The sequence below is a fragment of the Acinonyx jubatus genome, chromosome D1 (assembly GCF_027475565.1).
Source record: "Acinonyx jubatus isolate Ajub_Pintada_27869175 chromosome D1, VMU_Ajub_asm_v1.0, whole genome shotgun sequence".
Lineage (NCBI taxonomy): Eukaryota > Metazoa > Chordata > Mammalia > Carnivora > Felidae > Acinonyx > Acinonyx jubatus.
The window spans coordinates 112,109,501-112,136,723 of NC_069390.1; the positions used below are offsets into that span (position 1 = coordinate 112,109,501).

The 27,223-nt window shown below is 43.6% G+C and overlaps 1 protein-coding gene across 1 annotated transcript; it reads right to left on the reverse strand.

Annotated features, from left to right (window-relative positions):
- BIRC2 (baculoviral IAP repeat containing 2) lies at positions 1–26,681 on the reverse strand. Its single transcript, XM_027051933.2, has 9 exons — positions 26,594–26,681; positions 23,002–25,145; positions 22,811–22,910; positions 19,412–19,490; positions 18,767–18,815; positions 3,172–3,414; positions 1,122–1,376; positions 806–847; positions 1–696 (listed from the first exon to the last, which is right to left on the reverse strand). Exons 2-9 carry the CDS (start codon positions 23,894–23,896, stop codon positions 503–505), a joined length of 1,857 nt encoding a protein of 618 aa, XP_026907734.1. The 5' UTR covers positions 23,897–25,145; positions 26,594–26,681; the 3' UTR covers positions 1–502.
- Between the last annotated feature and the right edge of the window lie 542 nt (positions 26,682–27,223).

Here is a 27,223-nt window from a genome sequence, read left to right on the forward strand (position 1 = left end):
ATGGTGCAATCTTTTTAAAGAACTTTATTAAGATGTTTCTCACAAATTAAGAAAAAGCTTATGTACCAGTAAGAAAAACACACTTATTTCAAAACACAAATGAAAAAACACCAGAGAGAATTTGGCACCAGGATTTGGGGAAAGTCCAGAGCTCCTGGTGTCCGTTTCTTTTACACTACATGCTAATGCAGCACTCAAAGCCTCCAGAAAGAATTCCAACACCAGGCACTGCTGCAGTGACTCCCCAGCGCTGAGGCTACGCCTGTGCTCACACACGTATGGCACTAGGGCCCGCCAAACGGAAACCTCCCCTTTTGTAGCAATAAAGACTAGCATTAAATAGGATAAATGATACTATTTTTTGAAACAAGACCACTAGTACCAAAGCAGATTACAAGTGTCATAATTAAAGAACAATCATTCTTTCTATACTCCGGATGGCTTCAAATGTTCAACAATGTTTTCGACACTTTTCTACATAAGCAAACATACGGTTTTTCTTTTATGAGAGAAAGGTCCGGACGGTGCCCTTGATTATACCCCTGCAAATGGGGCATTTTCTGAGGGAAGGGGCGCAGTCTTGGCACACCACCAGGTGGCCGCAGGGAATGAACACTATGGACACTTCTCGGTCCAGGCACACTTTGCAGGTTCTTTCCTCCTGCAGCCTCCTCAGCTGCTCTTCCAGCGACAGACCTGAGACGAACAGAACACCTGAGTGAAATTCAGTTCCTACTTAATTCCCGTTAGAAATTTTAACCACGGTAATATTTCAGGTTGGTCTTGGGTCTGAATTTTGTTTTACCTGAAACATCTTCTGTTGGAATATACTTCATATTCTTGTCCACTAAGGAAAGAAAAACAACAAAAAGCATTATTCTACCAAACAGAAGGTGGCTTCACCTGCTCGTTCTTCCCCACCCGCTGTCTAGTGAACACAGGTTCCACCTACAGACTGTCAAGAAGCACGTAGCCCTACTACGTCCGTGATGAAATCTTCCTTTTCTTAGAGCGAGTTACATTTATCGACTACAGTTTGTGAATTACATTTATCTTGTTTGTCAAACTTAAAAGTGAACATCATCTGAAAGGTTTCTAAAATAATTTTACCAAAAACTCACCAAATAAGTTCTTATATAATGTAGGGTCAATTTCTTTTAAGCAGCTTTTGAAGATGTTGGCAGCAGCATTTCCTTTGACCAAAACGGTATCAATCAGTTCTCTTGCTTGCAAAGGTATCTGTGTTTTTTGCTTAATAATTTCATGTTCCTGTTTATTAATGACATTGGCCTTTAAAAGATTATCCAGGATAGGAAGCACACACGTCAACTGTTGAAAAAGAGCCATTCTGTTCCTCCGAATTAATGACAGATCATCTTCATTTAAAAAAGAAAAAAGGAAAAAAATCCGTTAGATTTTAAAACGTTCCAACCGTGTGCACACACACAGTCACTAACAACCAAGCCTACAAACAGTTCAGGCAGTAAATACATAGGAGCTTGAAAAAGAAGCACAAAATTACCTGTTTGCGATTTAATGCCTATCATCTAGAAAACTTCTGGACGATACAGCTAGGGCATATTGTGTAGCGCACATAACACACAGTGTCTGTTCCTGTCACTTCTAAAAGTCTACATACTTACATGTCTCATGACCCTGCTACCTAAGAGAATTTTAAAGGACAGTAGAAACTTCCCACCTCTACTTCTCCACCCCCCAGCGAAACTGATAATACTGACTTAAGTTTTTTTAACGTTTATTTTTGAGAGATCGCACACACGCAAGTGGAGGAAGGGCACAGAGGGAGGGAGACACAGAATCCGAAGCAGGTTCCAAGCTCCGAGCTGTCAGCACACAGCCTGAAGTGGGACTCGAACCCAAGAACTGTGGGACCATGACCTGAGCTGAAGTCGGACACTTTACCGACTGAGCCACGCAGGCGCCCCTAATAATACTGACTTCTATTTGCATTATATCACTTTAATTTCATTAGCACTTTCACATCAACTGCCGTATTTGATAAAAAGATCCCGTCAGGTAAACCAGGCAGGTATGACGGTTCTCACTTTCAAATGCGGACACCACCGCCTCAGCAACGACTGCCGTCCCTGCGGTCAGAGAAAGCACCGGCGGCAGAGCCAGCATCCCAGCAGAGTGCTCCTCCCTCCGAGTCCATGGCTACCGCAGAGCCTCCCCCCCAGGCCAGGCCCCCTGGCTGCCAGCCTGAGCGCGACCCCTTCCGGGTCAATCGAGTGAACACGAGGCGTCTTCAGGTGCTTGCAGCTTCTCCCTTCGTCCTAGAGCGACCCACACAGCGTGTGCCACTGTCCTCTCCACTCCACAGGGGACACGGCCGACGTCTGGTTACAGAAACTGCAGCGTGCTGACAGAGCCCAGATTTAAACACAAATCTGTACCACCTGAGAAACCAGACCTGAAATACTTTCCTACGTGACAGAGTAAGGTCCTCAACTCCTCCTGTGGTTCCTCGAAAGCTCCAGCCCAAACCCCAGTGGACACTATAGACACCACCTCCCTCCCCTCTGCAGGCTCAACTCGGGGCCTCCCCTAGACCCCACACCGAGTCTGGGAGCCCCGAGCAAGCACCACAGTCGGCACAGTACTTGACACAGGTGCTCGCGCTCAGTTAACACTGCAGAAGGAGCGATCACTCGGGGGGCTTAGCCTGACCTGGACGGACACCAAGATAGTGCCCTTGCACCGGGGCTGCTCACCAAGTCCTAGGACTTCATCACTAGCTCTATTTTCTGTATAAGGACCACTCAGCAAGGATCAGAGGGTTAAAATACTGCTTTAAGAATACGATTTGAAGGTGATCTTAAAAAAAAACAAAAACACAACCTGCACTCAACTTTAAAATCTTCCTTTCTCAAAACAACTTAAAACTGTTCTATATCAAGAAGAAAAGCAATACGGCTCAAGAAAAGTGATGCTAAGATCCTCTGATTAGCATAAGTCTCAGGTGTTACTGAAAGATAAACGTATTTTAGAAAGCCTAGAAAGCCACGGTCAATGATCGTCAGCACAGCCCACAGGGCAGAAGGAGACGACGCGCGGCCGCCAGCAGTGAGCGGAGGCGGGTAGGCCTGCATCGGGTCACCCAGTCCCAGGATCCTCATGGCAATAAGGCAGGTGACTAACACTCCCCACCTGATGCCAGCTCTTCAGTTTGTCTTTCCTTCTCTTCTTCTCTGGTCTCATCTTCAGCATCAAGAAGTGCCAACACAATATCACTGACTGTTTTGTAATTCTCCCCGCTCGTCAGGATCTTGCTCTGAACGGTCTGCTTCACCAGGTTTCTACTGAAGCCCATCTCCAAGGCCGCTTTCACCACGGGTGTGTTCATCATGACGGCATCTTCGGAGGAATTTTCTCCAGGCCCAAAATGAACAACTATTTGAAAAGACAGGTTACTAATGGTAAGTTCCACAAACATAAAAATACAGAGAAAAACAGTATGTCCCTTACCAGGCATATATCCTGGTAAGGGATATGAGCTATATGCACCAATTACCTATAATTCCAACAAAAGTATCAACTCAAGAAGGTTCAAGTGAGACTGTAATAACAAGTGAGACTATAACAAGTGTAATACACTTTTCCAAAATATCACTTCCTGGGCTGTGTCCTGGAACCTACTTGATGAGAGACTCGCTAAGGACAGCACTCAGGAATTCATGTCTTTTTTAAATCCCCGAAATGATTCTGAGGCACAGCCATTTTGGGGAACAATACACTATACAAACGTAGGTACAGTCCAGGAAAGCGGGGGGGATCAACAAAGACTTCATTGAAGATGGCATCAGAGTTTGGACTTGAAGGATAAACAGCATCTACAGAGGTGAACAGACGAATCAGAACAATATGGGAAGGAGAGTGACATGGGAGACCAGTCTGTGCAAAATATGTCTCAAGATGTAAAATGTGGGTGAAGAAGTAATGTGATATCAGACAGTGACAGGTGTGGAAAACAAGAAAACGAGTAAGATAAACTAGGAGGCAGGTAGACAATGGAAATGATGGCCAGGAAAGCATTACCAGGGAACAGGGACACTTGCGTGAAAATTACAAAGAAACCTGACTGCCACCTACTGGAGAACTGGCATAATAACAACTCCCTTGTTCAAACATCTGGGGAAAAGCTGTCTGAAGTAACACCAGAACATATATGGGAACCAGAAGAAGGAGCTCCAGGAGTATTGGAAAAAAATCTCTAGGCAAACAGAAAAGCAACCGTAAAAGCCCTAAACAAGACAAAAATCATCTCAATGTATACAAGAAATGTATAAGTGACAAGTAGTCAAGAGATACAATGATCCCCAGATCATGTAGAGCCTTGCACATTTGTATTTTACTATGTGCTAGGATGTTATGCAAACATTTTAAGCAGAAGAAAGACGAAATTTGATTTGTTTTTCCCAAAGGTGACTCTGGCAGCTCTGTGATCAACTCTCATGAGGTAGGATGGGATGAAGAGACAAATCAGGACACTATGACAGACAATGATGACAGGTCTCCATCAGGTGGATGGGGGCACTGAGATCTGGGGCACAGGCAATGAAGGCACGTGGACAGTCGTGCTGGGCAGGGGCGCTGAGATCTGGGGCACAGTATGAAGGCAGGAGATGGAAAGACCTCCACGGATTAAATATACAAAGTAAAGAGAAAAACTGGGATGATGCCTACCCAGAGTCAACTTTTTGACCTTAACAGGTGGGGGCCGTTAACAGAGCTAGGGAAGACCAGACAAGGAACAAATCCAAGGGATGACGGACAAGAGAAAAGATTTACTTTGGTCATATTAACCCTGAAATACCCACTATAGTCAAGTAGAGATTCAAACATGTAGGTGGACATGCCAGCCTGAAGCTCATAAAATGAAGAAATAAATTTGGGCCAAGTGTTGAGGGATACTCTATCATTTGTGGTTTGAAAAAGGAGCCACAAAGGAGACTGTTCATGATTAAACAGAGAAATAGCGGAAAACTGAGAATGTGGTGTCCAGGAAGCCAAGCAGAGAAGATGTCTTAAGAAGGATGCAGAACAATCATGTCAGCAAGACTTCTGAGTAAGATGTCCCCCCACATGTATCTTGACTCAACAGCAACTTGGAATCCACCTGTCAACAACAGTGCTTCTGAGCAAGCTTTGAGATACAAGCAGATTTTGAAACCCCAGTGGAGTACAAAATCAAGAACTGCTTTAACAAGACGGGCGGGCACCCACAGGGCTGACAGTCCTGGCTACAGACCCACGCACAACTCCATACCCTTCAGGACGTGGATACAGGCCATCTGGCTTGGTCCTGCACCAGCACCCCCCACGTCTTGGTCCTACACCAGCACCCCACACGGCCTGACCATGAACCAGCATCCCACATGACCTGACCCTGCACCAGCACCCCCCACGTCTTGGTCCTATTCCAGCACCCCACACAGCCTGACCCTGCACCAGCACCCCCCACGGCCTGACCCTGCACCAGCACCCCACACGGCCTGACCATGAACCAGCACCCCACACGGCCTGACCCTGCACCAGCATCCCACACGGCCTGACCCTGCACCAGCACCCCCCACGTCTTGGTCCTACACCAGCACCCCACACGGCCTGACCCTGCACCAGCACCCCACACGGCCTGACCCTGCACCAGCACCCCCCACGTCTTGGTCCTGCACCAGCACCCCCCATGTCTTGGTCCTGCACCAGCACCCCACACGGCCTGACCCTGCACCAGCACCCCCCACGTTTTGGTCCTGCACCAGCACCCCCTACATCTTGGTCCTGCACCAGCACCCCACACGGCCTGACCCTGCACCAGCACCCCACCACACACAGAATGAGGAGCTAGGCCTACCCACGCTTTGGCACAGAGACAGGTCTATAGACACTGAGACTGCCTGTGAACTGGATCTGGCATAGTCTGGGAGCCACGAGAGATAAACACACCAAATTCAGTCAAAATGCAGACTATGAAAGGACCTCGTAAAGAGGCTCCAACCTATCCCAGCTGCAATCTGCAGACAGGCCTGCTAGCCCTGGGACCCAGCAAGAGACATCCCCAGTACACACCTAGAGTGCCTGAGGGACCCCTGTACTTGGCTCCAGCTCCCCTAGTCTCGGTCCACAGCAATACAACTGGCATAGGACACTCCTGTCTCCACCTCAGATCTTGAAATGGCTCCAGCCTCCAAATGCCATCAGGAAACAGTCCTGCCCCTCCAAGCCATCTAGCAGGAGACAAGGCCACCCGTGTCTCCACAGCCAGGTCTACAGACCTCAATCTTGGCTGTAGGACCTGAAACAGCCTTGGGACTCAGTTCCAACCCCTCTCAGCCATTGTCCAGGGCCAGTGCCGCCAACCCAGGAACCCATCAGTGACCAAACAGGAGCCCTCCCGAGGACCCAGAGGGAGCCACGCCCATCTGTGTATATGGTAACGGCCGTGCTGTCTGAGGACCCAACTGTGGACACTGAAGCAGACCCTTATCCCAACATCCTACAGAAGAATGTACTGGCACTGGAGGCAGTACCGCCCAACAAGGGATGGACCAGACAGATCCATGCCAACCCCAGCCGCTGGAAACAAGACCAACCACGGATTCCACCACAGACCTAGCAACAGCTTTGAAACTGGCTCCAACCAAGCATCGGCCAAGGGAAAAGACAGGAAAAGGTCTTTATCTGCCAAAAACCAGTGTAAAGACCAGAAAAGATGGTTCTTCCTTCAAATGCGGACACCACCGAAATGCTACTCGGATCATGCAAAACAGGCAAAAGGACAACACCAAAGAAAACCAATAAAGGTCCAGGAATTTACCCCAAAGAAATGAACAGAGATCTACAATCTGTTATCATCTTACACTTAATGAAATTTAAGAGAACAAAGGAAGGCAACTAAATGAAATAATACGTGAACAAAATTAGAAATTTAATAAACAGAAACCACAAAAAAAAAAAAAAAAATCCTAGCGCTGAAAAATACACTGAAAATTCAGCACAGGTCTTTAGTAACTGCCTTGACCACGGAGAAGAAAGAATCTGAGAGTGAAGGGAGATTATCTGAAATTAGCCGGTTATAGGAACAAAAAAGTGAAGAAAGCCTATGTGAATTACAGGACACCACCGAACAAGTGAATATCCCATCACAGGGGTTCCAGAAGAGAAAAAGCAGGAGAAAACTTATTTAAAGAAATAATAACTAAAAAGTCCCAAATCAGGAGACAGATATGGATACCCGGCAACAGTAAAATCCGAGAACCCTAAACATGATCAACCCAAACATTCCTCTAGATAGGCAATAATCAAAATGTTGAGAGTCAAAGATAAAGAGGGAACTTTGAAAACTGAGGGAAAAAAAGATTCCTTGTATACAAGGGGCACCCTCAGGCTACCTGCAGACTCTGGAGAAACCCTGCAGGCCAGGTGAGACTGACAGGATACATTAAAGAGTGAAAAGACAAGAACCACACTAGGAATAACTGCAAAACTGTCCTTCAGAAAATAAGAAAAGGTAAAAACATTCCAGACAAAAGTTGAAGGAGTTCTTCACCCTAGACCTGCCCCACAAGTAATGCTAAAGGGAGTTGGGCAAGCTGAAGGGACACTCAGTAACATGAAAACATAAACAAGCACACAATTTACTGGTGAAGGTAGACAATCAGCCAAATTCAGGATTCCCTACCATGTAACCATTCCTCTGGTATAAAAGCTAAAGGACAGTAGTAATAATAAGTACAGCTAGGAGCACCTGAGTGGCTCAGTCGGTTAAGCACCCGACTCTTGACCTCCGCTCTGGTCTTAATCTCAGGGTTGTGAGTTCAAGTTCCATGATGAGTGTGGAGCCTACTTAAAAAATAACTAAGTAAATAATACCTACAGCTAAAATAACTTGAATAGATACAAAATAGGAAAAGATATAAAGTATGGCATCAACAGTGTAAAATGTACTGTAAAGATAATAAAAGTGTAAGTTGTTACCAGCTTAAAACAGACTTACATCTATACTTTGTTTTAGGTTAAACCTCATGTGAACACAAAGAAAAAACCTAGAATAGATACACAAAATGTAAAGAAAAATTAATTAAAAGCATACTACTACAAAAAATAAATTAAAAAGAACTGCAGCCAGAGAGGAAGAAATGAGCAAAGGAATTCAAATGTCTTTACATTACCAGTAATGACTTTAAAACGTAAATGAACTAAGTTCTCGAATTAAAAGACACAGAACACTTGAATATTTTTTAAAAAACAAAAAACAAAAAAGAATGCAAAAAAAGAATGAACTAAGCCCATGGTGGGCAGAAAGAAGACAATATTAAAGACTAGAGCAGAAGTAAGTGACACAGAAACTGTAAAGACCGTAGGAAAAAACAGTGACACTAACAATTGGGTTTTTTTGAAAAGATATACAAAAACATGACAAACCTCTAGCAAGACTAACCTACAAAAAAAGACTCATACAAAATTATAAATGAAAGAGAACACATTAAAACACATCCAAAAATGCAGAAGATCCTAAGAGACTACTGTGAACATTACAAACTAAACAATCTATATGAAATGGATAAATCCCTAAAAACCTACAACTTAACCACGACTGAAATCAGGAAAACATAAAATATCTGAACCGACCAATAACAACTAAGATGACTGAAGCAGTAATAAAAACCTCACAACAAAGAAAAGTCAAATATTAGATGACTGAATTCATGAATTCTACCAAATATTTTAAAAAGGATTAACACCAATCCTTCTCAAACTCTTTCAAAAAGATGAAGAGAGGGAACAATCCTAAACTCATTTCATGAGGCAGCATGACACTGAAGATAGATAAGGACACTACATGAATAGGAACCACAGGCCAATATCCTTAATGAACACAGACACTAAAATTCTTGGGGACGGTGAGGGCTAAAATGGCAGTGGCGTAGGAGGACCCCAGGCTCATCTCATCCCTCCAACACAACCAGGTAACTATCAAATTATCCTCCATATCCAGAAATCAACCTCAAGACTAACAGAACAAACTCTACAACTCAAGGGAGAGAAGAAATCACAACTGAGGAAGGTAACAAGTGTACAGACATGGTTTGGGGGGGAAATGGATCATAGGTGCTGTGGATGGGGGGGGGGGGCAGGTTGGGCATGGTTGCAGAGAAGGGAGAGAGAGAGAGGAACACACAGGTGAATGCACAAGGAGAATGTTTCCCCAAAGCCATTGGCTTGGAAAATCAGAGGGGCTGATTTTCATGAATTCTTACCACCAGGAGGGCTTAAAGCCTGGAGTTTCAAAGGTCAGAGGGCTTGACTGAGATGGAGCCCCTAAGAGTTACCTGGGGAAAAGGCAGGCAAACAACCTGGAGGCGGCCAGCATGGAAACAGGATCTGAAAAATGCCTGGGGCACACGTGGCTTGCCTGTGAGGCAGCATTCTGGGAGACACCTCTCCCTCCCAGGGGACAAAGGAGCTAGCTGGTGGCCTTCCCTCCCCTGCCTCTCTGCATCAACAGAGAGCCACCTGCAGTAAACAGCACAGCGCCCACACTGGCTGCCTAACCTGCTTACACCAGATCCCACGCCCCTGCGCTCTACCAGTACTACCCTTCTCAGTCAGGTTTGCCTCAATCCCAGTGTGGGCGACTCCTTCCTCAGAAGACAGACAGAAACACCTGCCCACACCACATAGAAAACACCCACCCACACCACATCTCCGAACCAGAGAGCTCTGCAGAGCTTTAGTTCCAATGGAGGTGGTGACAGGTCTCACTTCACAAGCAGACCAGAGTAAACATCGTTAAAACTCGCTACACTCAGGCCAGGGACCAAACACTGCCCACAGCCCTGCAAGAAATACGAAAGGGGACTCTGAGTGGAAAGGAGAGACCAAAAGTGACAAACATAACAAAGGAACAGAGAAAACCTCCAGAAACAAAGTAATAAAAAGGCACTGAATTCCTATTTATTGACAATTATTCTGAATGTAAATGTACTAAAGTCTCCAGTAAAAAAAAAATAAAAAAAAATAAATAAGGTATCAGAATGGATTAAAAAACAACAACAACAACAACACACAAGATTTATCTATATGCTGACTGTAAGACTTTTGGACATAAAGACACCTGCAGATTCAAAGCAGGATAGACGGGCGACTGGGTGGCTCAGTCGGTTACTTGGCTGAGATCATGATCTCATGGTTCATGAGTTCAAGTCCCACGTCAGGCTCTGTGCTGACAGCTCGGAGCCTGGCGCCTGCTTTGGACTGTGTGTCTCCCCCTCTCTGTGCCCCTCTCTTGCTTGTGCTCGCTCTCACTCTCGTTGACTCTCAAAAATAAATGAAAAAACATTTAAAATTTTTTTTTAAAAAGTGGGGATAGAGAAACATTTATCATGCAAACGGGCGTCTAAAGAAAACCATGGTAGCACTACTTATATAAAACTAGATTTTAAACAGAAGACCATAACAACAGATGAAGAAAGGCATTATATCATAACAAAGGAGACAATCAACAAGATAACAACTTTATATATTTATGTCCCCAACACGGGAGCACCCAAATATATAAAACTATTAATAACAGAAAGGGACTCACTGATTATAGTTCTATAATAGTAGAGGACTTTAACACCCCACTTACATCAACGGACACATCATCTGAACAGAATTATATGTTAAATATTATTTAATGTCAAATTGGTTTCCACACAACACCCAGACCTCATCCCAACAGTGCCCTCCTCAATGCCCATCACCACTTTCCCCTCTTCCCCACCCCCCATCAACCCTCACTTTGTTCTCAATATTTAAGAGTCTCTTAAAACACACATACTTTTCAAGTGCACATGGGACATTCTCCAGAAGAGATCAGATATTAGGTCACAAATCAACAAGCACAAAAAAGTGAGATCATCATGCATGTGTTCTGACAACACTGCTATGAAATTAGAAGTCAACTGCAAGAAAAAACTGAAAGACCACAAATACATGGAGGTTAAAGAACATGCTACCAGGGGTACCTGGGTGGGCTCAGTCGGTTAAGCACCCAACTTTGATTTCAGCTCAGGTCATGAGCTCACAATTCTGGAGATGCAGGCCTGTGCCTGCTTGGGATTCTCAGTCTCCCCTGTCTCTGCCCCTCCCCCCTGCTCATGCTCATGCACTCTTCCTCTAAAATTAAATAAACGATGGGGCGCCTGGGTGGCGCAGTCGGTTAAGCGTCCGACTTCAGCCAGGTCACGATCTCGCGGTCCGGGAGTTCGAGCCCCGCGTCGGGCTCTGGGCTGATGGCTCGGAGCCTGGAGCCTGTTTCCGTTTCTGTGTCTCCCTCTCTCCGCCCCTCCCCCGTTCATGCTTTGTCTCTCTCTGTCCCAAAAAAAATAAATAAACGTTGAAAAAAAAAAAAAGAAAAAAAGAAAATTAAATAAACATTAAAAAAAAAAAAGAACATGCTCAAGAAGCAAGAAAAATCTCCAATACACAACCAAACATTACACCTAAAGGAGCTAGAAAAAGAACGACAAAGTCTAAAGGCAGCACAAAAAGGGAAACAATAAAGACCAGAGCAGAAATAAATGATGTAGAAACTAAAAAAATTGAACAGATCAATGAAACCAGGAGCTGGTTCTTTGAAAAACTTAATTAAAAGTGATAACCCCCCAGCCAGACTTATCAAAAAAAAAAGAAAGAGAAAGGACCTAAAAATAAATAAAATCACAAATGAGAGAGGAAAAAGAACCAACACCACAGAAATACAAACAAGTATAACAGAATATGATGAACAACTATATGTGACAAATTGGACAACCCTGAAAGAAGTGGATAAATTCCTAGGAACCTATAAACTACCTAAACTGAAACAGGAAGAATAGAATACTTGAAGAGACCAATAACCAGCAAAGGAATTCAATCAGTAATCAGAAAACTCCCCACAAACACAAGTCCAGGGCCGGATGGCTTCCCAGGTGAGTTCTTACCAACATTTGAAGATGAGTGAATACTATTCTTCTCAAACTATTCCAAAAAATTAAAGGGGAAGGAAAATTTCCAAATTCCTTTTATTAGTCCAGCTTTACCCTGATACCAAAATCAGACAAAAACTGCACTAAAGACAATTACAAGCCAATACGCCTGATGAACACAGTTGCAAAATTCTCCACAAAATATGAGCAAATCAAATCCAACAATACATTAAAACAATCATTCACCATCATCAGTGAGATTTATTCCTGGGTTGCAACGATAGTTCAAAATTCACAAATCACTCAATTTGATACACCACATTAATAAAAGGTAAGAACAATATGATCTTTTCAACAGAAACAAAAAGCATCTGACAAAATATAACATCCATTCATGAAAAAAGCCTCAATAAAGTAGGTTTGGAAGCAATACAACTCAACATCATCAAGGCCATATATGCAAATCCCACAGCTACTATCATGATCAAGGAAGAAAAACTGAGAGCTTTCCCTCTATTGTCAGCAAGACAGGGATGTCCACTCTCACCATTGTTATTTAATACAGTACTAGAAGTCCTAGCCACAGCAATTAATCAACAAAAAGAAATAAGTCATCCAGATCAGCAATGAAGAGGTCAAACTTTCACTATGTGCAGATACCATGACACTCTAGATAGAAAACCCAAAAGACTCCAGCAAACAACTGCTAGAACTGATACACAAGTTCAGTGAAGTCACAGGATACAAAATCAATGTAGAGAAATCTGTGGCATTTCTATAAATCAATAATTAAAAAGAAAGAAAAATTCAGGAATCAATCCCATTTAAAATTGCATCAATAAGAAGATACCTAGGAATAAACCTAACCAAAGAGATGCAATATCTGTACTCTGAAAACTATAAAATACTGATGAAACAAACCGGAGACAAAAGAAATGGGAAAACATTCCATACTGAAGGATCATAAAAACAAATATTGTGAAAATGTCAATACTACCCAAAGCAATCTAAACATTTGCAATCTCTAACCACAAGAGACCCCCAATAGCAAAAGCAACCTTGGAAAACAAAACAAACAAACAAACAAACAAAAAACCACAAAAAAACAATGCTGGAAACATCACAATTCCGGACTTCAAGTTCTGTAACACAGCTGTAGTAATGGAAACACTATGGAACTGGCACAAAAGTAGACACATCGCACAATGAAACAAATAGAAAACCCAGAAATGGACCCACCACGATATGGTCAATTAATCTGTGTCAAAGCAGGAAAGAATATCCAATGGGAAGAAGAATGTCCCTTCAACAAATGGTGTTGGGAAAACTGGATGGCAACATGCAAAAGAATGAAACTGGACCACTTTTCAGCCAAACTAAATTCAAAATGGATAAAAGACTAAAGTGAGACAGGAAACCATGAAAATTCTAGAGAACACACGCAACAACCTCTGACATCTGCCATACCAACTTGTTAGATATGTCTCCTGAGGCAAGGAAAATAAAAGCAAAAATAATCTATGGGGACATCATCAAAAGGCTTCTGCAAAGGAAGCAATCAAAAAAACTAATAGGCAACCTAAAGAGAAAATATTTGCAAATGACGTTATCTAATAAAGCTTTAGTGTCCAAAACATATAAAAAAAACTTGTAAAAAAAAAAAAAAAAAGGGCAGAAGACACCTGGGTGGCTCAGTTGGTGAAGCGTCCGACTTTGGCTCGGGTCATGATCTGGTGGCTTGTGGGTTCGAGCCCCAAATCAGGCTCTGTGCTGACAGCTCAGAGCCTGGAGCCTGCTTCACATTCTGTGTCTCCCTCTCTCTCTGTCCCTCCCCTGCTCACACTCTGTCTCTCAAAAATAAACATTAAAAAAAAATTTTTTTTAATGGGCAGATGACACGAATAGACATTTCTTCAAAGAAGACATCCAGATGGCTAACAGACACATGAAAAGATGCTCAACAGCACTCATCATCACAGAAATACAAATCAAAACCACAATGAGGTATCACCTCACACTGGTCAGAATGGCTAAAATTAACACAGAAAACAACAGATGTTGCACTGATGATGGTGCAAAAGCAAAGTGGTGCAGCCACTCTGGAAAACAGTATGGAGGTCCCTCAAAAAGTTATAAATAGAACTATTCTACCATCCAGCAATTGTGCTACTAGGTATTTACCCAAAGGATACAGATACACTAATTCCAAGGGATAGATGCACCCCAATGTTTACAGCAGCACTATCAACAACAGCTGAATTATGGAAACAGCCCAAGTGTCCACCAACTGATGAATGAAGAAATAAGATGTGGCATGTATACGTAATCGAGTATTACTCAGCCATCAAAAAGAATGAGATCTTGCCATGTGCAACAACATGGATAGACCTAGAGTGTATTACGCTAAGCAAAGTAAGTCAGAAGGACAAATATTGTATGGTTTTACTCATGTGAAATTTAAGAAACAAACAAGAAAATGAAAGAAAATAGACAGCCAACCAAGAAATAGACTCTTAACTACAGAGAACAGACTGATGGTCACCAGAGTAAGGGTGGGTGGGGGGATGGGGAAAACAGGTAATGGGGATAAGCGGAGGGACACTTGCTATGATGAGCACCGGGTGATGTGTGGAAGTGTCGAATCACTATACTGTACACCTGAAACTAGTGTATGTTAATACACTATACATATGTTAATGGGAATTTAAATAAAAACTTAAAAAAAATTATCAACAAAATACTACCAAACTGAATTCAACAGCCTATTAAAAAGATCACATAGGGGCGCCTGGGTGGCTCAGTCGGTTGGGCGTCCGACTTCGGCTCAGGTCACGATCTCGTGGTCCGTGAGTTCGAGCCCCACATCGAGCTCTGTGCTGACCGCTCAGAGCCTGGAGCCTGTTTCAGACTCTGTGTCTCCCTCTCTCTCTGACCCTCCCCCATTCATGCTCTGTCTCTCCCTGTCTCAAAAATAAATAAACGTTAAAAAAAAAAAAATTTTTTTTTAAAAAAAGATCACATATATGATGAAGTGGGATTCATCCCAGGGATGCAAGGATAGTTCAACATATGCAAATGAGTAAGCATGATAAACAACATTAATAGAAAAAAGGATAAAAAGCGCATGATCCTTTCAATACTCAATAGATGCAAAATTTGAGAAATCTGCATGTGAAAGGCAACACCCTTTCACAACAAAAGTTCCCAACAAATTGCATATAGAAAGGACAAACATGGACATGGAAGGACACAACATGAAAGCCATATATAACAAACCTGCAGCTAACATGCTAAATGGTGAAAAGCTAGAAGCTTTTCCTCTAAAATCAGGAATAAAACAAGGGTATCCACTCTCTCCACTTTTATTAGTACTGGAAGTCCTAGCGATAGCAATTAGACAAGAAGAGAAATAAAAATGAAGTTTTAATTGTGTATGTTTGAAGATGACATGATCTTATATATTCAAAATCCTAAAGACTCCAACAAAAAAAAGTTACAATAAACAAATTCACAAAGCTGTAGAACTAAAAAGTCACATTTCTATACACTAACAACATAGTCACTGAAAGAAAAAAATCCCATTTATAGTAGCATTAAAGCAAATGTATCTCAATAAAACAATAAAATACTTAAGAAAAATATTTAGCCCGGGGGGTTAAAGATCTGTACACTGACACGGATTTAAAAAAACAAACAAACAAAAAACTGGAAGACAAAAATAAGTGGAAAGATATGCCATGTTCACGAACTGGAAAAATACTGTGAAAATATCCATACTACCCAAAGCCATCTATAGAGTCCGTGCAATCCCTATCAAAATCCCAAGGTCACTTTTTCACAGAAATAGAAAAGAAAACTTCTCAAATTCATCCCAAACAGCCAAAGCAATCATCACGGAGGAAAAAAACAAAAACCAAACCAAAAAAAAAAAAAAACAACCAAGCCTGGAGGCACCACACTTCCCGATTTCAAACTTAATCACAAAGCTACAGGAATCAGAACAGTATGGTACTGGATGAAAGAGAGACATATAAGGTCCATAGAACAGAACAGAGAGCTCAGAAAAAAAATAAATTCGTGCACATAGTTAACTAATATTTCACAAGGGAGCCAAAAATATTCAACAGGGAAAAGCGAGTCTTTTCAACAAAGTGCTGGGAAAACGAGAGACTCATATGCAAAAGAATGAAATTGGACCCAAACCTTCTACCACCACAAAAATTAACTCAAAATGGATTAAAGAGTTAAATATAAGTTCTGACACCATACAACTCCTAGGAGGAAATACAGATAAAAAGTTCCCAGACACTGGCCGTGACCAGAATTTTTTGGATAGGACGCTAAAAAGCCCAAGAAACAAAAGCAAAAACCAGTCAAGGGCACTGTATCAAAAAGTATCTGCAAGAAAGTATCTGGAAGTATGTGAAAGAAAGTATCTGCAAACATGTATGAGAGAAGTGGTTAATATCGAAAAGTATATGAACTCCCAGAACTCCAAGGGGAAAAAAAAAAAAATTTAAACATGGGCAGAGGAGCTGAAGGTATTTTTCCAAAGACATACAGATGGCCAAGAGACATATGAAAAGATGCTCAACATCACCAATCAATGGGAAATGCAAATCAAAACAATGAGGTATCACCTCACACCCGTTGAAATGTCTAGAATCAAAAAGACAAGAAATAACAAGTGCTAGCAAGAATGCAGAAATGGGAACCCTGGTGCACTGTTGGTGGACATGTAAATTGATGCAGCCACTGTGGATAACATCATGGAAGATTCCTGAAAACATTACAAACAGAACTTCCCAATGATCCAGCAATCCCACTTCGGCATATGTATCGGAAGGAAATGGAATCACTCTCTCAAACATTTATCTGCACTCCCGTGTGTACTGCAGGATTCACAATAGCCAGTTCATGACGACCTCTAAGTGTCCATCAACAGATATGAATACAGAAAATGGAGGCGGAGGCACACGCACACAGCGGAGTATTATTAACCCATAAAAAAGAAGGAAATCCTACCATTTGCAACACGGATGGACTTTATCAGAGGAGTATGCTGTGAGGATCTGATGTACGGTGTATTGGCGACAGCTGACAACACTGTATTACACACTCTGAAGTCACTAAAAAAGTAACCCTTAAATGCTCTTATCTCACAAAAAAACTAAAATTACGTGAGGAGACCAATGTGTTCATCTTAATGTGGCTCAACTGTGCACTTCACACCGTAGACTTACATGGTGCTGCATGTCAGTTACATCCCAATAAAGCTGGGACGAAAGGGATGAAGCACTGAACTGTTTCTAAGGCTGAGGACAGATCAGTACATTTACTGAGCTGGTGGTTCTTGGTGACCCTGACAATAACAGCCTACAGTCGAGTAAGCTGAAGAAAAAATGACTACGAAGAGCGTACGCTCAGATTAAATTCTTCCTTTGTTGTAAAAGGAAGCCAAGAAGTGAGACAACAGCTAGAAGACAACACAGGTGCAAGAAAAGGTCCTGTTAGGGTGGCGATGGCACAGGAAGTTTGCACGATGAAGTAAGTAACTTGGAGACAGAAAGGGAAGGTCACTGCCCCAGCCAAGATCTTAACACTGGCAGCAGGTCTGAGATACGAGGACAAAGGCCAAGTTCAAGAGCTGGCCTCAGTTCTTTCAAGAGGGAATGGACAGGAGACGTTAGGAGGGCCTGCGGACGCTGACTCTGCTAGGGGAGACGGAGCAGTTCTCTCTGCACCCGTGAAGCAAGGCTATGAGCTGCGAGGAAGTCAGGGAAGAGGGTGTCGAAACTTAGGGAGAGAGGCCATGTCATTTTCTGAGGGAATCACGGCAGGGCGGCCCAAGACCACTCGGCCCCGGTAGCTTTTCCAGTTCTAACATACAGGAAGGAGTTATGTCAAACACCAATTCCAAACCCTCAACAACCCTCCCATGTCATGGTTCCCAAGACCCATATGCATCATGGTCACCTCGTTCTGGTCCCGCTGCAATTCTGACAATATTCCTTTCAGTGGCGTACCACCAACAGAACACCCCTTTCTCAGTGCAGGGCAGAAACCATGGACTGTCACCTTCACTATTTTGGACACACTAACGGATGTAACTTACATATGTTAACTAAATGCCTATCCTTGCACTAGAATACTACATACCTCATAAATAACTAACGTGTAGCGTAAGTCTTCCATCATGTCAACTAACCCTTTTCAAAAACACCAGCTCGTGGCAAGCTTCCCCTCTACGGGGGGCGTATTGCTCACACCTCTAATCTGGTACCTGTGAGCTACCTGTGATGCTCAGGTCTCTTCTGCAGGCGTCTGGTCTCCCCAGTTGCAACGTCAGCACTTTAAGAACAAAGATTAGTGGGGCGCCTGGGTGGCGCAGTCGATTAAGCGTCCGACCTCAGCCAGGTCACGATCTCGCGGTCCGTGAGTTCAAGCCCCGCGTCAGGCTCTGGGCTGATGGCTCAGAGCCTGGAGCCTGTTTCTGATTCTGTGTCTCCCTCTCTCTCTCTCTGCCCCTCCCCTGTTCATGCTCTGTCTCTCTCTGTCCCCAAAAAAATAAATAAACGTTGAAAAAAAAAATTTTTTTAAAAAAAGAACAAAGATTAGTATACCTGCCAGAATCCTCTAGAAGGGTCATGAATCTTAGTAAATATGTCGTATTTGTTAACTTCCCTACACTTTTTCCTATGTCCTCATAAATCAAATTCTCTTTACATCCTTTCATGTTTAACATTCTTATAAAAATGTCCATTCTATATTTGGAATATTTTCATACGTACTTGGTGGATCAGTATTTTCATCTCCAGGAGTATCTGAAGTTGACAAAAGCTATGAAACAAAAGAAAAATTAATAGGTAAAATCGGAACTCTCAACCTTGAACAGCGCACCATTAAGATCAGTGTACCTTAAGTAATGTACATAATCATCCGAAAACTAGATAATTTATAAACTTACTTTGCTTTGTTTCACCTTAACCGTCATAAAAATCCCCATAAACTTCACCTACTTCCAAATTAAAGTTCAAGTATTTCTGTAGTTTCAGGAAAGGAGGAACAAATATGAATGGCTTCTCATTCCACTGAAAAGGTGTATTTCAGCTAGGTCACTGTCAGTGATTCCAAACTCCTAACAAGTTGGTTGGTTTGTTTTTTCTTGAAAAGATAGAGGAAACACTACAGATCCTCCTCCAATTGCACCACAAATCTGTACAGGGGCAGAATGATTTTTCAAAAGACTATAAAAGCAAAAAACCTTTTCTAAAAAGCCTTGAACAACGTAGTTACAAAAAGTAAAACTACAGATCTCACTAATTGGACATAAATTAACCATAATTTACAGGAAAACAGATGTAAATATTATTCATAATAATTTTTGGTTATTATTATTTAAGAGAATTCAGTGTTGCCAAATATAACTTACTGACCTGCTCAAGAAGGTGAGGGTATCGAGCTTGAATCTCATCAACAAAATCCTGCCCCTTCATGCGAATCAAGAACTCACACCTAAAAAAAAAGGAGAAAAATTACTTTCAACAAGTATTATATACCAAAAATATAACCTGATCATTCTAGAAAAGTGGCTTTCAAACTGTGCCCCCGAGTATAAATATTTTACATCACAACACAAATATGTATGCATTTGTACATATCAAACAGAAAAAAAAAAATCCTCGTATAACACTACTAACTCTTACTACGTATTGATGCATTCTGGTATTTTCTATTTAACCACATTAACACACAACAACAATGGAAGGGTTTGAACCTCAAAGGGAGCACAAGGTAAACCTTGAAAAATGCTGTTCTGGTCAGTTCACTTTTGGGGTTTCACATAGTTTCAGAAACTGTAATTTGGTATTTCTAAGATATAGTCTTTCACAACAAAGTAACTAATGATCTTTCTCCAGGGTCCACTCTTCCATTATATGTGATTACATGTGAAGCACAAACCCTCCCTCCAAAAAATACGCAAGTATTTCTATCTACATACAGTGTCTCCCAAATTCTTGCTTACAAACCACAACTTGTTAAAGACGTTCCCAGTAACCTGCATTCCATTCCTTTTGTTTTTCAATAAATTGGTTCTAAACAACTCAATACCCATGTGCAAAAAAAAAAAAAAAACCTCCACCTTTGTTTGCCATACTACAGGCGAAAGTCAACTAACAAAGAAACACAGAACTAAGCTTTAACCCTAAGGCAATGTAACTTCTAGAAGAAAAACAGTAGAAAATTCTCTTGTCCCTAGGTCAATTAAGACTTCTTAGCAAAGAGATCAAAAGCATAATCCAGATAAAACTGAAAAACTACCATCCTTAAAACCCACTGTTAAAACAATGAAAAGACCAGCCACAAGCCGAAAGCTGGCAAAACACTCTTGATAAAGAACGTGTACCCAGAATTTAAGAACTTTTCAAAGCTTAACAATTAAAACTAAAATGGGCAAGAAGATTTGGACATTTCACCAAAAAACATATGTAGATGACAAATAAGAAGCTCACCATCATTAACCATTAAGGAAATGCTCGCTGAAATCGCAGCGAAATACCACGACATACCTCCGAGAACGGCTAAAATAAAACCACCTGCTGATCCCAATCGCAGGGAAGAACATGAGCGCCTGGGGATCTCCCACACCACGGGCGGGCTTCCGAAAACAATAGAGGGGTTCTCAGGAATTTAAAACTTGCCTTACAACTCACCGATCTCACGCTCAACTATCCACCCAAGCAAAAGGAAAACGTATGTTCCCAATTGTTTACAGCGGCTTCATTCAGTATCACTCCACGGTGAGAAAAACCCAAATGCCCTTCACCTGGTGACTGGGTAAAATCAACAGACATCATCCAAGGCTTGCTCAAAACTTAAGTTTATTGTCAACGAGATAAAACAGCTGGTTGTCACTATGTTCTCGGTCTTCACACGGTTTTAATTTATTTTTATTCTGGGACCAATCAATTTATATTCCTGATGATTACAGCAGGAAGTAAAATGAACCCTGGTTAATATATCTCCCCTCCTCTAATAAATCTGATAAAGACAGATTTGTCTTAGTCACTGCTATGTCTCCGGTATCTATAATAGCATCCAGCAGGCACTCAAATATTTGACGAATGAACTGTTACAATACAGTGATTAGCAATTAATCCATTTTGGTTTCTCATTTACTGAGATTAAAGGTTATCCCCAATTGAAATTTGCTGTTTTCAGACGGTTTACTAAAAGCACCCTTTTCCCTTATTTAGCCATCTAAAAACACAAATGACAGAAATAAACCAAGGTTTGGTTTGGTTTTACTTTATAAAGGACAAAATGCAGTAATTCAAACACTGGAACAGGAAAGCTGTTTTTGTTTTTTTCATACAGTATTAAATTTCAACTTATGTGTACACAACCCCCTGGAGCTAGGCATAATCAAATCATTTAAAATTCTGACAATATGCTTTTTCCTAAATACATAACTTAACCAAGATATAGGTCACTTTGAGAGTTAAAAAGTCAAATGTTCTATTATGAATTTAAAGATAAAATTTTAAAACATAACTTTTAACAATGTACTGATCCATAATAAAATATTTCTTACTTCAGGTTTCTTTTTTACTGTATCACACAAAAATGACAAAAGGATGTTTCAGTTTCTTCAAGGGGTTCAAGAGACGACTCATTACAGTGAAAGGCACTCACAGGTCACAACACTGTGCTGTGCAATCCCACCTACATGAGGTAACTAGCTCAGTCAGATTCAGAGACGGGAAGGAGAGTCCTGGTGGGAGCAATGGGTACAGGTGACAGCTTGGGAAGGTGAGAAAATCTGGAAATGGAGGGTGGTAATGAAGAGGAACGATGTGAACGCACTTAATGCCACAGAACTACAGACTTAAAAATGGTAAAAGTGATAAATTTTGTTATCTGTTCTTAACCACAATGTAAAAAAGTTGTCTAATCCAACGCCCCCATTATAGAGATGAGGACAGAGTTTCAAATGGGTCACACGCCGTCCATCCAAGTTCACACAGCTCCTCAAAAACGAAAAATTTCTAGTTCTATTTCCACTAACAACAGGGCCTCTCAATTCTTTGTAGGCGACAGTATAAAACAAGAGACACCACTAGAGACACTGTGACTAACAGGAGATGAGCAACAGATCACAGATAACCCGTAAAGGGGGCACCCAGGGGGCTCAGTCAGTAAAGCATCCAATGTCAGTTCAGGTCATGCTCCCACGGTTCCGGAGTTCGAGGTCCCGCACTGGGCTCTCTGCTGTCAGCACAAAGCCGGCTTCAGATCCTCTATCCCCATCCCTCTCTGCCCCTGACCAGCATATTCTCTCTCTCAAAATAAATAAATACAGTTAAAAAAAAAAGATAAACCGTAGAGAAAAAAATAATTTACAATCATAACCAAACTTAATCAGCTTTTATTCTATGTATTTGTAGGTCTTCTCTAAATCATTTTATGTCCCTTCTTATTCTTTTTCCTTTTTTCCTATGTATGTTCTTTCGTGCTATTTTACATATCCTTGTAATCCTTAAGATTTCTTTAAAGCAAAATGGGAACCTCATAAATAAAACGCAGGGCCAAAATGGTAAACCAATCATCAAAAGTTAAACTACATCCTGAATACATGGCTTACAAAAGAAGAGAACATTCTGAAACACTTTTCATCAAAATAATTAACGCTAACTAACATTCGGGATTTTAAAATGTTCCCCAACGGCATAAAAGCAGCTTTGATATACTGAAACGTAAACATAAACCACTCAAGGACGTCTACCCCTTGTAAGCCCAGGGTTTTGTGCAGAAATACCTTTCAGAAGAATTACCTTGGAAACCACTTGGCGTGCTCCACCCACGGGTCGTCTCCAGATTCCCAACACCTTAAGCCACCATCACAACAAAAGCATTTGACGTCATCATTGCGACCTAAAGAAAACAGACCGAAGTTCAACATGCAGGTTCTAATACGTAAACAGAAGGGAACGGGAGAAAACACACAGCTGTGCTAGGCTCTCACCCACGTAATAGAAGCCGGCACTGGCGAGCTGCTCGGGTTGGACCGGGACGCTCGACGGCCAGCACACGAACGTTCTCAGCCGAGCTGCGTGCGTCTGCATGCTCAGGTTTGAAATGCTAAACCTCAGCGTCTCCAGAGAATTTTCCAGAAACGGGCAGTTGGGAAAATGTCTCCGATGCTCTGACAGAGCGTCATCCTTCGGCTCCCAGTTACTGAGAGTGCCACCGCAAGCAAAGCAGGCCACCTTGTCCCCAGGCCCTATGTAATAGAAGCCGGCTCTCGCCAACTCTGAGGGTGACAAGAAGGTTAATGGCCACATGTGGTAAGTCAGAAATCGAGCTTCCTCAGTACTCATCGCGTAACTGTAGGGGTTAGTCCTCAATGGGGATAAGTCTTCGAGTGCTCTAGAATTCACAGGGTTTGGTGAAAGGTTGGAATGAGAACCACTGAATGTGCCACCGTGTTCCAAAGTGGGAGACAGCAAATGTGGAAACCTGTTTCTCATTGGAGAAGCATTCTTAGAGGTGGATTCCAGACTAGTAAGAGAAACCAGACTGTGAATAAAACTACAGCTGGGATACAGCTGTTTATGCTTTTCAATAGGACTGTCTCCATGCTTCCAGTTGTCCAGCATCAGGCCACAGCAGAAGCATCTAACCTTGTCCTTCACACCAGTGTAGTAAAACCCAGCACGCGCGAGACTCCTTTCTGAGACAGGAACACCGGCGGGAAACGTGGAAAACGTGGACATCCTATACAGTTCACATGAAAGGTCATACTGTATTCTTTGCTTGCTGCCGACTGTCCGATTTGCGAAGATCGTGCTATCTTCCATCGTACTCTTAATTCTCTGACAAGAAGAACCTGGCACGAGTCTCTGGGAAGTTTTGTGCATGAGCGATTTCACTTTTTGATGGCTAAAAACCTTCACATGAAATTTCTCAACTCTTCGCCCTATATTAGGTTTTTTTTGTTTGTTTTTTTGTTTTTTTTACCGTAAAAAAGAATCAAGTAAGGTCCTACTTATGTGAAGTTCACCACACCCTCTTTACAGGATTTATACCTGAGTTTACACTCAGGTGGGATGAGTATCTTTCCTTAAGTATCAAGGTACTATTTAGTACTGTTTAAGATTATAACATCATTTGGTGTTATACTAACATAAAGGCCTCAAAGAAGCTGATACACGAATGAAAGTATGTTAAAACTGCTGGATTCTGCAAGGAGGCTGATATTCCCAAAATTCTAAATTAACAACGTACCTTAATTATGCCTTTAATTTACTCTTAGTTATAAGGGACAAAGCCTGTTTATCAAGATAATTACTGATTATGCCTCAAGAGGGAAAACCTATACTCAGATTTCTTTCAAGCACTTTAACATTTTTTTTAAAAACTTGTTTTATTCTAATAAACAAGAATTAAAGTCTTCATTGAGTCATATTATCTAAAAGCTAATTTCACATAGGTTATCACAATATTCACTTAAGTGGGTTACATTAACTTCAGTACCTACTTCTGGGGATATCAACACCCACAAGCTTTATTGAACCTATATCCTGTTTAGTGTGTATGATGTCAAACAAAACGAAATCTCCCTAAAGCGAACTCTTCCACCTTGGTTAAATATTGTCTATATCTGTTTCTACTTCCTGCAGCATCGTTATGTTGTCTTTCTTCCTAACTCTGCCTACCAATTTATTATACTTGACCAGTTGAAGGTATTTTCTTCATCAACTACTTAACCATAAAATTCCCACGAGAGAAACTTCTACACTGCATTTAAAAAGCCAATAAACTATCTTTCATTTAGAAATCATGTATATAAAATATTCATTTTGTAGAGACGAATCAACTTATGAAGATAACAGCTTATTGTTTCTAGTGTTACCACAAATGCTTAACAAAACATCATAAACAGAATTACTATTTGTGCACATGTACCAGTAACTGACCCTACTAGGCTTTTCTCTGAAAACGCTTAATGTTTTAAAACTGTAATTCACACACAAAATTACACTCTATAGAATTCAAACTATATCCCTTTATAAAGTTCCTCCGTAATGGGAGTCTCCATAAGGGGATTACTGCAGGGGAAAGAAATGGAGGGGGGGGGGGGGGAGTCGACTCTTCAAGGCTGAAAATCTGGAAAGAAGAAAAAAGCTATTTTAGAAAACTGTACTTTCATGGTAAACAACTAATAGGCTGTTCAGGGTATTCACTAAGTCTAAAAACGATTTACACTTCAGATAACTCCAGAAACAGTCACCAAAATTTTCCAACTAGAAAAACTCTTAATTAAAATAAATGCAACATACCCCATGAGCACTGATTATACCTTTTTTAAAAATAATTTTAGTATTTATTTCTCTGTTCCTTTTTTAAAAATGTTTATTTTGAGAAGGAGACACAGACGAGCAGGGGAGGGGCGGAGAGAAGGCCAGAATCTCCAGCAGGCTCCACCCCAGCAGAGCCCCAGGCAGGGCTGGATCCCACGACCCCGGGAGCACCACCTGAGCGGCAATCAAGAGTCCCGCGCCTAACCGACGGAGCCACCCAGGCGCCCCAGCACTAGGATGATTTGTAAAACACAAACAGTGCTGAGGACAGACATTAGCACCTAGAAAGCTACGCTGCTGTTGGTCCCCCCACTTCTGGTGACCACTTCTAACAGCTTCAGGACACGTCTGGCAGTTTGCTGGACGCAAAAGACGGCAGCGTAGGAGGGAGCCTGCGGTCCCTAAGAGGCACACGAACAGCAGTAACCTCACAGTCACGCTGTGCTAATGCCGAGTCTCTGCAGGGCCAGGCGACTGGCAGTTAAGAAGAGAGGCAGCGAGAGCTCGCCCCTCTCAACACCTCACCCGCGCGCATAGAGCAGCCAGAAAACCCGCACACACCGCGGCCCGCGAGAGGCTTCCCTCACCTCGGACCCCGCCCTCCCGAGGCCGCGGGCGAAGGACCCCCCCCCCCCGCCGCGCCGCCCTCCCGAGGCCGCAGCCGAGAGACGCCCTGCGGCCCGCCCCCGCCCTCCCGAGGCCGCGACCGAGGGACCCCGCACGCCCCGGACCCCGCTCTCCTGAGGCCGCAGCCGAGGGACCCCGCCCTCCGCAGGCCGCAGCCGAGGGACCCGGCGGCCCGCCCCCAGCGCCCCGGACCCCGCCCTCCCGAGGCCGCAGCCGAGGGACCCGGCGGCCCGGCCCCCCCGCACCCCAGATCCCGCGACCCGGACCCCGCCCTCCGGAGACCGCAACCGAAGGACCCCCGCACCTCAGGTCTCGCGCCCGGAACCCCGCCCTCCAGAGGCTGCAGCCGACCAGCCCCCGCGGCGACGCTGAGCGCGCGGCTCTGCCGGAGTCCGACCGACGATGCGGGGGCGGCGGCCGGAGCGCACCTCCCGACAGCTCCGCTCTGACTCCCCCCGCCCGCGAGCCTCGGGGCCGGGCTCTCGAGCCGCACGGTAGCGTCGGCGACCGAGAGCACAGAGCCCAGAGCCCAGGCCGAGGGACCCGCGGCCTTCCCCTTCCCCCACCCAGCCTGCGCGCCCCGACCGCCCCGAACCCGCCCCGCACCCAGACCGGGGCCGCCCTCACCGCGGACACGGCGCGCCGGCCTCCAGAGGGCCCGAGCGGCGGCGTCCACCGGAGATGCGGCCGGCCGGCACCGCTCCGGCGTCCCGAGCCCCCGCCCAGGCGGGGCACGCGCTGACGCACGCTGACGTCAGCGCGACGCCGGGGTTCGCGTGAGAGGGCGGGGCCTCACGCCAGCTGGCGCTCCGGACTCACTTCCTCCCGAGGGGCGGGGCACGCCCCGCGGAATTCCTCCGGAGCTGCGTCGGCGCCTGCGTCTGCGCCTGCGCCTGCGCTTGCGCTTGCGCTGTGGGAGCCCGCGCCTTAGGATGGTCGCGGGCTGCGGGGACTTTCGCTCGGCCGGGCTGGGCGGACGGGGCAGTCCCAGCGGTACGCGGACGAGTGTCAGGCCACTGATCTTGCAGTCGGGACGTTGTACTCTCTCGGGAATCCCGTCTATTCATAATCGCTCAGTGTGTCCTTTTGTTCTTAAACTGTTGGTGTTGCGGTCTGGGAGCACGTATGTCAGGACAGCGTCCTCGTCCCGACAGCGCTCAACCCTGCCGTGAACGCAGTACGGGGCCGGGCTTGGCGGCCGGTCCGCTGTGGACGGGGGACCGGGGCCTGCGTGCACGGCGGGCAGATAGGACGCCC